Source organism: Ischnura elegans, chromosome X (genome assembly GCF_921293095.1).
Source record: "Ischnura elegans chromosome X, ioIscEleg1.1, whole genome shotgun sequence".
NCBI classification, from domain to species: Eukaryota; Metazoa; Arthropoda; class Insecta; order Odonata; family Coenagrionidae; genus Ischnura; species Ischnura elegans.
Window position 1 is genome coordinate 7635693 of NC_060259.1, and position 12216 is coordinate 7647908.

The 12216-nt window shown below is 37.4% G+C and overlaps 1 protein-coding gene across 6 annotated transcripts in view; it reads right to left on the minus strand.

The window, feature by feature from the left end:
• Positions 1 to 228: 228 nt before the first annotated feature.
• The window catches only part of LOC124170895 (E3 ubiquitin-protein ligase RNF220-like), a 341569-nt gene continuing 329581 nt past the window's right edge, over positions 229 to 12216 (minus strand). For all 6 annotated transcript variants that reach the window (XM_046549929.1, XM_046549928.1, XM_046549933.1 and 3 more), the window contains one exon: positions 229 to 2632. In XM_046549929.1, the coding sequence (XP_046405885.1) occupies positions 2561 to 2632 (72 nt within the window). In that variant the 3' untranslated portion in view covers positions 229 to 2560. The remainder of the gene's footprint in view (positions 2633 to 12216) is intronic.

Genomic DNA, 12216 nt, shown 5'->3' on the forward strand with positions numbered 1-12216 from the left:
AATTCTATAATCAATAAGATTTGCTTAAGTGTAATTGAAATTATTGTGAGGATCAACTATTACCAATTCATTCTGTGAAGACGCTTTTGTTATGAATGCTTAGTTTTATTGGTTTTGGATTCAATTGCTACTCTCACTCCTACTCTACAATTATATGGATACCACAATGGGGAACAAAGTATCACAGATGTATTGAACACATCATAATGAAATTGATAAAAAAAGAGATAATAAACAAGCATCAGTCATAATGAAAGATGTTATATATTATGAATGCAAATATATTGCATATTACAAACTCTCCAGCAAGTAACAATGAGATTCCATCCACTAAATTCCTCATTTCTTAAAATTATGTGAGCTCATCAATTTTTCACTAGTGAATTCGCAGACGAAGCACTAAATTTTTCATTCTTCCACATAAAACATTTAAGCTCAATTTGTTACTGAGGAATCAATTAAATGGCAAAAGTTGAACATTAACTGCCACTAAATCGACTTAAAACCTTACATTGGCAAGGATGAATGAAGTAGTACTAGCCATACAAAGTTTCATCCCATCAATACAACTTTTCTTGAATCACTTGAAACATTGAGATCACTGCAATAAATGTAAATCCAAGGAATCATAGGGCAACATAAGATTTTGTACAATCTAACACCATGAATACGACCATTGAATTTTACAAGAAATGGGCTGCAAACTGGCATTATTAAAATTAAGTTAAAAACAACAATACATTTCTCTCTATGTATCAAACTAAAGAAGTGTTTTTCTTGTCCGTACACTCAAGTGAGGGTGTCCCAAAGCATACTTAGGTTTCACTTCTCAAAAATGAAAATAAAAATAATATAAGAACGAAGCAGAAGATGAATATTTTGTGAGTGAATATTTTGCGGAACAATTTGCAGCCAAAGATCATTTAACTAGTAACTCACCAAATCTTCTTCCTTCAATAAGTCATGCCACTCAAAATGACATGGCTTGTTGAAGGATAAAGACTTCATGAAAATCTAATTCTTCAGAGACTGAAGCTCAGAATACTTATGCTCTAAACTTGTTTGAAATAAGATACCACCACAAATGTTAAATTGTGATTATAAACCAAATTAATAAGTTCCTGAAATTTTGCAAAAATATTCTGATGGCTACATTGTTTGCCTCACCATGAAATATTTTGAACCAAAACTATGAGATGGTCAAGCAAATGCAAAATGTGACTAGCTACACACAAGAAAAAATAATAGATTTTCATCTTGGCATACATCATATTTTACATGCATGTGCACACAGACAGACAATATAATCATTTCAAACTCTCTATAGAAAAATTTAATATAAATATTTATCAAGATAATAAGTTGCTTAGTAAGATCCTTCACATCAAAAGGTACAAAGGAACTACAAGGTTTCATCAATGACACTGAATCGAAAATCAATGCTTGTGATAGCCAAAATCTTATGAAAACTGAAAGTTATTTGCTAATGCTTGGCAAGGTTAAACCAATGCAATTGCCCTTCACAAACTAATTCCCAAAAATAATACTCAGATAAAGAATCAAAACAAATGCTGTATAAAAATGCTAAATAAATAAGTAAATAAGTTAACTGAGTAGAGCTACATAGCATTCTTTGATGCAGTTACTGGTGATATAAATTTGCTCATAAATAGTCTTTACAAAATCAGACAAAAACCAAAACATCACCAGAACACAATACAGATTTTCATCATTTTGTTGATCCAAAGTTTGGAATACATATTGATAGAACACCCTTGTCTTGGCGAACATGGCCCAAGAATTTGTGCACGAGCATACAATTTGACATAGCTGTGACCATAACTCACTCTTTAAAATGCAAAATGAAAATAATCCTCATGATCATAGTGCAAAGGCAACACGAAATATTATTGCAGCAGATTTTATAAAATAAAAAAATCCCAGATAAATAATAACTGATGCAGCAGAACCTCTCTGCCCTATAAACTCACATGTGCAAGGCACCAGAGAAAAATCACTTGCTACAACACTTGATAAATTTTGGTACATGATTTGTTACACAGTGGACTAGTGTTCATCATTCCGGACATTTCACAAGGTTATGTGAATATTCAGATTGTGGTGATTTAGGGACGGGAACGTGGGGAATACACAGTTTCATATATATTATATATATATAATATATATATTAAACACACATATGCATATATATTTAGATATATATTATATATATATATATATATACATATCCATTTAATATGGTACACTCCTCAGCAAGAGTTAACTAAATTCACAGTCAATTCAATGACAAAAGCCTCTGTCACAGGCCTCCAGAAAATCTGCCAACAATGGTAAACATGGTAAAAATCCCCTAGATTAGAAATTAGCCAAGAGCCTAACATATATACATTAATATACATGTGCATTCACAATAGTTCTCTTCCCTTGGTATACACGCACACTTTATTTTTGGCACCGATGACTTTCCTTGAATGATCAGTTGTGTGCTTCAAGGTGGTACTAAGTTCTTACAACCAAATCATCCTACATCTTCTTGGGGTCACAAGTATATCCTCCTCAGGTCAGATGGCGAGGTAATCATGTTACACTGAGGGCAGAGCTTTTTAGCTCCCTGAAAAAGGAAAAGTATACATTCATCCTTTGCACACAAAGAAAAAGATAAAATAATTTCCATTCCACCTCCTTCAAATAATTCTCAAAATTAAAGTGACACGAATACTCATTGACATTTTTACATTTTGAGGAGCAAAAATACCTTGGAATAATGAGAATATTGGTAAAAAAATATCCTTCATTGACTGGCAAACAATTAAAACTAAATGTAATGAATTAAGCAGTAATGGAGCTGAGTTAAAGAATGAAAAGTAAAAACCAACCAATAGGGTAGTTTCCTTCATCAAAGAAAACAAAAGCCATTGATTGCGATTCATTACTCACCATTAGTGTATTCATAATATACAAATTATTTGGTTTTAGAAATACCGGTTTAGACGAATGGCAATGGTCAATTTTATCCTCATTTGAAAAAGGCCAGATTGGCACACATGCAACGCCACTCCACGTGATGCCACAGGGACCTAGTTTCTATACGAGTAGATAGGAGTTTTACATCGTCTGAGATTACCAATGCATGCATGAGGCACAGAGCTCAGGGAAATATCTCTTAATAATCACCTATTAAAACTGCCTATGGTCGGAAAGTTTCCTTCGTTTGATAATGTATTAATAATCCTTATTTAAGCCAAGCACTACCAGCTAGCAGGGTACTCTGCTACCTGCAAGCATTCTGCATCGTATCAGCACTCTAAGCCTCGCCCCAAGGTCACCTCACTTGCAGCAGCGCGAACCAGAACGACATCACACAAGCTTTTCCCAGCATTCATACTTAGCCGTCGCGTTTTCGTGCACTTGAAAATTTTCACTTTTCATTTAGTCGTGAAAAATAGATATCGTCATTTAAAAATCTAAAAGCGTGAAATACATACTCCAGGAGTAATAATCTTTCGATTTAGGCAATAAAAAAATAAAAGGAAACCACCCTATTGAAGCCGAGAAATTGCAAAAGAGCACCTGTCCATTTAGAGATTAACCACTCCCACTCCACTCCACTGCTACCAAAACCATGACTTTGAATTTTATAAGTACAGCAGACTCCCGATTATCCGGCTGTGGTTTATCTGGGTTGTGGATTATCCGCGTATGATTTCCACTCTCGCTCAATTTTTTCCTCGATCTTTAATTTTTTTTAATCGGACACAAAATCATAGGAATTACGGCATTAATGCCACGGATACACCGGGCTTATTATTTCCATTACAACCCCCTTCATAAAACGGAACGGCGCTAGCTGCATTCATGGGAGCACTGCTAACCTGTTTTCCAAGCCTCGCAGTGCATGACCGCACTCTGTGATCACGGATACACGTCCCGCAGCAGTTGCAACCCAGGCAACTAGTGCGAGACGTGAATGCATGGCGTGGTGCCTGACAGTGTAGTTTCTGACGTCGAGCAGTGGTTTTTTGAAGCATTTGTGCAAACCACTTGTATCCGTGATCACACAGCCACGGATGTGTGGTTTTCGAAACCATGTCGTACATGGAGCATTAAATATGCGAGTACAACCACGTTATCTACGCTAAAAAGATCCCAAACTGGCAAAGAAAGCTCTAAATGAGTCTGGGAAGCACTCTTAAATAACAGAATAACTGCATAAATAATAATATATTGTTTGTTTAATGTAAATCATGAACATTAGAAGACATTTGAGTGAAAGTTTGGATTACCCGTGTTTTCCGATAATTCATGCCGTCTCTCCCCATAATAATTAGCCCGGGAGTGTACTGTACATACATGAATATTCTTTTCAGTATAAAAATCGAAGCAACAGCTCTAGAAGCCCCAAAGATATGCATAAAAACTGTCCATCTCAAATTTCTGCTAAGTGGCCTTTGGCTGTTTTGGAATTTATGGCTTCAACTCCGACCAAATTTTTCCACAGATTCATTGGAATACAGCAGAGTAGCAGCTTATTTTCTCAACATGTGCAGTTGGACTGTTCTTCGTAGCATTCGTAGAGGTTTTGAAGTTGCTACAGTAGAAATCCGTTATAACTAATGTGACCTAGAGCAAGGTAGCACTACAGCGAGTGAATTTTTTTGCGTTGTTTGGTACATGTGGAAAGGCATAGGGAAAGAATCCGCCTATGATGAGTGTACATGTTTGCCCTAGCGCTAGAACGAGTCCATTTCTCCACTGAAGTCATCCGGGATGTGTAACTGTCAAGATAAAACCCATCCTAAACTTTGACTGTTAGATGGTTGTAAGCTCATTTCATCACGGTAAGTCATTGGGGCAGACAAATGAAACTAAACATTACCCTTCCAACTTATTGATATCAAAATCCAATATGTATATGTCTTATTTCCTTGCCTGTGAACCACTGAAATTCCAGTGAAATGTAGCGCTGTTTTGCATACTTCACATGCTGGCCAAAATATACTCCTTGCCACTGAGCAGGAAATCATTTAGTGATACCTTAAGACTCAGACGGTGAGCTTGTTTCATAAATTTTTCTTTCCTAAAAATGTTTTTTAAAAGTAAAAAGTTTTTTGGGAATAATCATTCGAATTATTAATCTTTGTATAGAAAAATATTTTCCCTTGGGTGAGAAGAGGAGGGAAAGTGCTATATACATAAATAAAGGCTCTTCGGAGTATACCGCCACACCTGCATTTCCCATTTAATTTGTACAGTTTGAGACAGCTTAAAGGTGGAAAACTATCCACAGCACTTCTAGGGACATCTCAAAGGAATCCACGAGTGCAAAAGGAATATACAGACAAAATTCATTCACAATCCCCAGATCCCCGGATCCCCAGATTTCCGGTCGAGTGCTTTAGCCAGTTAAGCTATCGAGGCGTCATTCTTCCCTGTGGATATTTTCGGACACTACCGGACAAGATGTTGCTGGACTGCTGAGCATATGATGCCACAAGCAGTCCAAATCGTGCGCACAGCGCCACAGCCGGGAAGCAGGCCCGGACATAGAACACAAAGATGTGTTGAAACTAGTTGTATGTGAAAAAATTGAAGTGGACATATACTGTGTATATCCTTAATGTATTTCATTGACAATTACCATATTCCGTTGATTTTTGAAAAAATTTAACAATATACTAATGCAAACAATTATTTCTACTTTTATCAAATTAAAATGTCTGACATATGCGAGAGTTTCATTCAATAATCCCCATCTTCATAATTAGAGAGAAGAAGGGGGAGGGGTCAATAATGAGACAGCCAGCATTCCTGATAAATCAAAATTGCTTTAGATTCAATTGTCTCTAAGGCTAAGCTACCAACAAAACTGCTCCTATCTTTCATGATAAGTGTGTGCTTCAGAAAAGGGTGCAAATTTGCAATAGATTTGTATTTTTTCATTGTTTCTTACAAGATATAATGTTTTATTCAACACTGTTTTCTATCATTCTTAGTTTTCCCTGGAATGAGGACATGGCTTCAAAGAAGTAGAGTCAGTCAAGGTCCTGGGCTTTCACTTAGACCAGAGGCTGTCATGGGATACCCACATCGATAAAATTTGCAATAAAATAAGTAGAGTTCTATACCTTCTTAGAAAATTAAAGCCCATTGTATCTAAGGCAGTATGGATGAATGTATATTACTCATACTTTCAAAGTCACATCAGCTACAGGATTATATTGTGGGGTAATGCTCCCAAGGCAAATAAGGTACTATTGCTACAAAAGAAAGCAATAAGGTCACTTTTCAATCTAAAGCATATGGACCACTGCAAGCCTTTTTTCCTCCAGTCAGGAATTATGACTGTGTATTCTCTTTATATATTTGAGCTCTTAAAATTTGCCAAAGACAACCTTACAATTATGACTAGTAGGTCTGATGTACACACACACAACACCAGGCATAAAGAAGACCTTGATACACCTTTCTATAGATTGTCAAAATCCAAAAACAGTTTTAAAAACATGGCTATTAAGGCATTCAACATACTGCCAAGAGAGGTGAAACTAAAAGACACTAATAATAAAAAAAAAACGATCCAGAAATGGTTGCGTAGGAAACCCCTATATTCTTTTGAAGAATACATGTCCGGGGACTTCACAGGTCTTTGTGACTAATGGGCCAATTATTATTTTAATATGTGAACTTTACATTGTTTTTCATGTAGTAATCCGTTTCATTGTTTGTAAGTGTATATTATATATATTTTTTATTTTTGACGATGTCTATTTTGATTTATATCATTTAACGACTAATAAATTGATTGATTGATTGGCCTTTCCAAAAAGCTTGAACTCTTGCCATTGCCCAGAAACCAGCTACACTTACTAATACCAAGCAAGAAAAGAACAATGTATTTGTACTTCAAGTGACACAAATTCAAAAAGATATTCAAATCATTAAAAACGTGGAATTTGGTTTGTACAGTCGTATTCAAAAGTATTGCAACAAATGGAGCGGCGCCACTTTCGCCGCAGTTTGGAAATTGAGTTTCGGTATTTTCTATTGTATCTGTGGGAGGGAAATTTGAACAACATTCCCACCTCCCACAGTATTTTTATAACAACATCATTAAAGGGAAATGTATGCGGGATATGTGCAATGTTTAATACCACATAAACTGTGCAGCTCATACTAGATAATAAATCCACCTCCAGAATGTCAGCTTACTTTCTCTCGTAAGTTGGCCAATCCGTCGAAGTATGTACAAGTATTTTCTTACAATTAACGCTGAAGCTTTTCGATCATAGATAGCAAAAATAACATGTATATAAAATATATGCTGCAATATCATAGCAAATAATGCCACAGAGTGTTAAAATTCAGTTTGGTTTCGTGACACCAGAAGACTGGTTCATTCCCTTGCATGACAAACCTCGTAATGAATCGCCTATGGAGTCAACGAGTGAGATGGACTAGTGGTAAAGTAGAAGTATTACCACGGAAGCAATCCGAATTCGGTGGTTCAATCCTCTCCGGACTACTTTTTTTTTCATTTAAATAGTATGGCAGTAACATTTTTTTAAATCCACTTTAATGGATAATAACTTATTAAACACCGCTGTGGTTATAAAATTTTGATTGGAGAAAATTCATTTTTTTTTTCCGCGGATATCATTATTTGTTTTTACCGAAATCTCAATGCATGAATATTACGGAAAATATTTCAGTCGGGTAAACTGCTCCATCAAGTCCTTTTTCGTATTACCCAAATATTCTATTGTTTTCAATAATATGCAGACACTCATGAGACCCGATTAATTGATGGGACCGGGTCGGTCGTAAACTTGGAAGGTTGGCACATGAAGCAGCCTGCATCGCCTTGCCTTGCCTTCGCTGCGAGCCGACGAGGACGGACACGGACGTGACTGACCAACCGAACCTCGAGGCAAACTCCAGGAGCAAGTGCCCAATCGAAATTAAGATTAGCGGATGGAATGCATTGAGGTAATTCACGTCCCTGCAGACATTGGGCCGTCGGAGTGTTTTCTTTCGGTCTCCGTGGTGAGGTTTTTCCTACCTTTGGATTCATATTTGGACTCACTGTTTACCTCTTACCAATACGTGGCTCCGTGGCCAAGTGGGTCTATACTATGTGCTGTAATTTAAAAAGAGTCCTGTGAGGGATCGAGTCCGAAATAATCATACTTTTTTCATTTTTTTTTAAATACAGTGGAACTTGGTTAGTACGTTCCTCCTTAGTACGTTTTCCTCCTTAGTACGACGATTTCTCTCGGTCCCGGTACTATCGGAACAAAATACAGGCAAAAGTATTTGGTTAGTACGTTTGAAAAAATTGCGCTTTCCTGGTTAGTACGCTCAATTGCTAGCCGCGACGCAACCTGCAATTCGTTCTCTAGTATCTTCTTAAGGGTCATTAAGCTCCAAATTCATGATTTAATTTATTATTACTACCATAGAGTAAGTATATTCTAGAGGGCTCACGGTATAGGGGGAAATCGTATCGACAGTTTTAATTCTCAAAAAGCGGGAAGATGGCACGACAGTAGCTAGCCAGAGGCGAGAGAGATCGCTTCAAGGTCAACTCGCCTATCCCCTTCCCTTCCCGCTCCCCCTCTTCCTGACTCAGTCCCCCGAGCCCCAAGCATCGAAGGAAGGGAACAAGATGTTTATATCGGCCTGATAGAGCATAGGAGGACAGGCGGCGCACAATGGCCCAGATCGCGAAAAAGTTGGACAAAAATCAGATTTTCGTTGGATGTCTTTGAAAATTGCTCTTTACACGTTTTTTGGCATGCTATTTTCATTTCTGCAGTTATTTTCACGAAAAAATATTATTTTAGGCGATACGTGGAACTTTAACTTATTAACTGGCCAATTGTAACGCTGACTGCATAGATGAACCCAAATCATGATAAAACATGAAAATAAATGATAATTAGTTATCAAGTATGAGTTAATGATCTTTCAAATTAGTCAATAAACAAAAAAGGCTAAAAGTAGGGTTTTTGGGTTCATTGACTTACGTTAAAGAGGTACGATTTCCAGATTTCGAGAGGTTCTTCTGTATGGACTAAAAGTAATTTTTAAATAAATGTCAAAATAGTATTTAAGTGACTCTTTCATTCTCATATAAGCATGGTTAATGATTTATAACTTTACGAATTATGTATTATAATTATTCATCATCAGATTCTTCTCAATCCCACCCATCCCTCTCCTCTTCGCATTCGCTCGCAGAATTTGAGACTCATGCAAGACCAAGAGATCACGAACCTCCTGCGAAAGATCTTTAAGGCCCCGACATTTGTTCAGTCAGTTCCTCATGTGCTAATAAAAGGGTCCGATGTCCAAATCACGAACCTCCTGCGAAAGATCTTTAAGGCCCCGACATTTGTTCAGTCAGTTCCTCATGTGCTAATAAAAGGGTCCGATGTCAGGATCAGTCACCGGAAAATATTCTCGCGTATATAATATTTTTCTCGCGTAATGCTCGCGGTATTTTCTAATATCTTTATGGCGAGATTCCTGGGCTTCCTCTGACAGTTCTCCATTAGGAAGAAGAGCCAACTCGATAACATCTGCACCATGTAGAAATACTTCGTGCTCCATGGGTGGCATGTAAAACCATCCATAATGTCTCACAAAATTATCCGCTGTATCTAAGCAGAACTTCTTAAATTTTACCGGATCAATCAAAAATCCGCAAGACAGAGATCTCAAACTAGTTGAGAATTGAAAGATTAACTCTTCTTCTACTCCTGCAAATTAATTGACTTCAAGCAGCTTCGTTTTCCTAATTTTGGAGCACGTAGTAACATCAGTGAATTGGTTACTTGGCCTACCCCCTTGTATATCGGAAGTACCTGTTAAAAAAATAAGACTACTAGAACAATATCCCAGGGGACCCCATGTCACCATTAAAATACTAGGAAAATACGAACCCGAGGTGCTTGGAAGGTTGCGAAATACATCAGGGAAATCAACAATTTTGTCCAACCATTTGCCATTCCTCTAAAAAACAAAAGAGATCGATCGTGAACTAGCTCACCATCTTCTCTCGTCGGAATAAAGAAATTTCATGTTCAAAAAATTAATAAGCTCAAGTTTTGCCTTTCATCTCCGTGTAATCTGAAACAACCCCCTAGATATGCATCCAAATTCCTTTTTCGAGCAACTATGGTTTTCTCTTTTTTCTCCAGCATTTTTCCGTGCAGTTCTCGCCGCGTAAAAGTCCATGAAATTTTTGACTGTCAACAATAATTACACAGATTTGTAAAAAGCTACACAACAGTCTTCTTCCTACAAAGTTTAAATATAAAATAGAAGGGAAAATATGAAAAATAGTGCTGTGCCTCGTCTCAGACCAATTTAAAAAAACGGAAACTAGAAACGGAAATAAATGAAACATAGTATGCCTACTCATATGTGGTTGTCAGGAACTAATAAATCACTGAATCACATTTCTTTAGTTATCACAACACTATAACTTCTGTGTGAGATCACTGTTAAACACAAAAACTGTGGCCAAAATAGGACTTCTCAATTAGTAATGGGTATGTGTTCACATCGGCAGAAAAGGAGAAACTGAAGGGTAACAAAATGTTTTGACCGCTATTTGGACGGGGTTAAAAAGAAGAGCCATGAAAATGTGGCTATTCCCCCAGATAACTTGTAGGGGTAGGGTTGGACCCGTAAAGAGAATGTGAAATGTTTAGATTTTGTGCGAAAATGCAATGCCATGAAATAGCGGCGGACCTGCAATACAACCCGTCCAAAAGGAGGCGGGTGGAGGGTAAAGACCTCATCTATTAACAAGTGTAGCTTCAATTGCAAGTCAGACCACCTCTAGGAAATTAACTCAAGTTGGGTGGTGCTCCAAGTTAAGATAACATAAGGTCCCGACTAAGGACCACTTCCCACGTCCCTAAGGTCCGGCATGTGTTCGGGTGACGCGTCTCTTGCCACTTCGGATTGAAAGAAAGGGAAGCCGGTAGTAGATTTTCCCATTAGCAGTGCATGTAGCCTATCGTATTTACTTCAATATATCACCAAAACGCAATTGAAGTCGTTCTGAGAAGCGATCGAATACAATACAATTAACGCTAAAGACCTGAAAAGGAGGAAACCGGTTGGATTTTTAATGCATACTGTGTGGAAAGGCTCGTCAAGGTCTGTTACAGTTCGAAGTTTGGACTTAAAACTTTATGTTGCATGATCTCTGCCTTCTCTTCGGGTTTCCACCGCGTCCGTTGCCTTTTGGCGAGAACAGTTTCAACAAAAGCCAACGGACGCGGTGGAAACCCGAAGAGAATGCAGAGATAATCTGATCAACGCCGCGAAAATCTTCGAACCTACTTTATGTTGCAAGATTATAATAAATCCTGTATTAGTGTTGAAAATCTGTATTTAAATGAATAACTCGTCATCAAAGACAAAAAAATAGGTTTTGGTTTGTTAAATTGTGTACGAAAAGCAATCAATATCTAATATACATAGAATCAAATGTTTTATAACAATTAATGAATGGAAAACTCAAGATTCTAACGCGATAACATATTTTAGCCTACGGATTAGGATTCCCCATGAGGCCTACGAAGCAAATTTTGCTTGCAGTTTCGATTCACAAAACTGCATAATAAGAGGTTTAATTCCGAAAAAGGGGAGGGCGTATAATTTTGAATCGCCATATTTTTCTAGTGCCGCAACAACTTACAATCGGAATATGCCAAAAATACTCCATTCGATATTCCTGTATAAATGCTCACCGCGTAAAATGTATCTTTGGATATTTAGTTTTTCGGCCCCTGGGAGAAGGGATTCATTCATATAATGAGGCAAGAATTTAAGCAATGAGTGAACCCGGGCTCAATTGCAGCCGCTATTTGTTTTACTTTTAAGAACCTCAACTAAATGCTAACGCTTAAAACAAAACTTTCCTCAAACGACAATGCGTCTTGTTATTGACGAGACGACGATTATCACAACTATGATCAGAATAAGGTCTCAAGGAAAGACAAAAACATGCATTAGATGATCCTCTGCCTCATACGTAAGACCCGAAGTAGAAAAATGGTAGAGCCGAAAGAAACCTTTCCATTTTCGACGTGGTAACAGAATGGGCCATTACTCATCCCGCTATCGAGCAAACAAATCAAGGTCACCGACCACCCCTATTCCCAAAAATGCTACTGC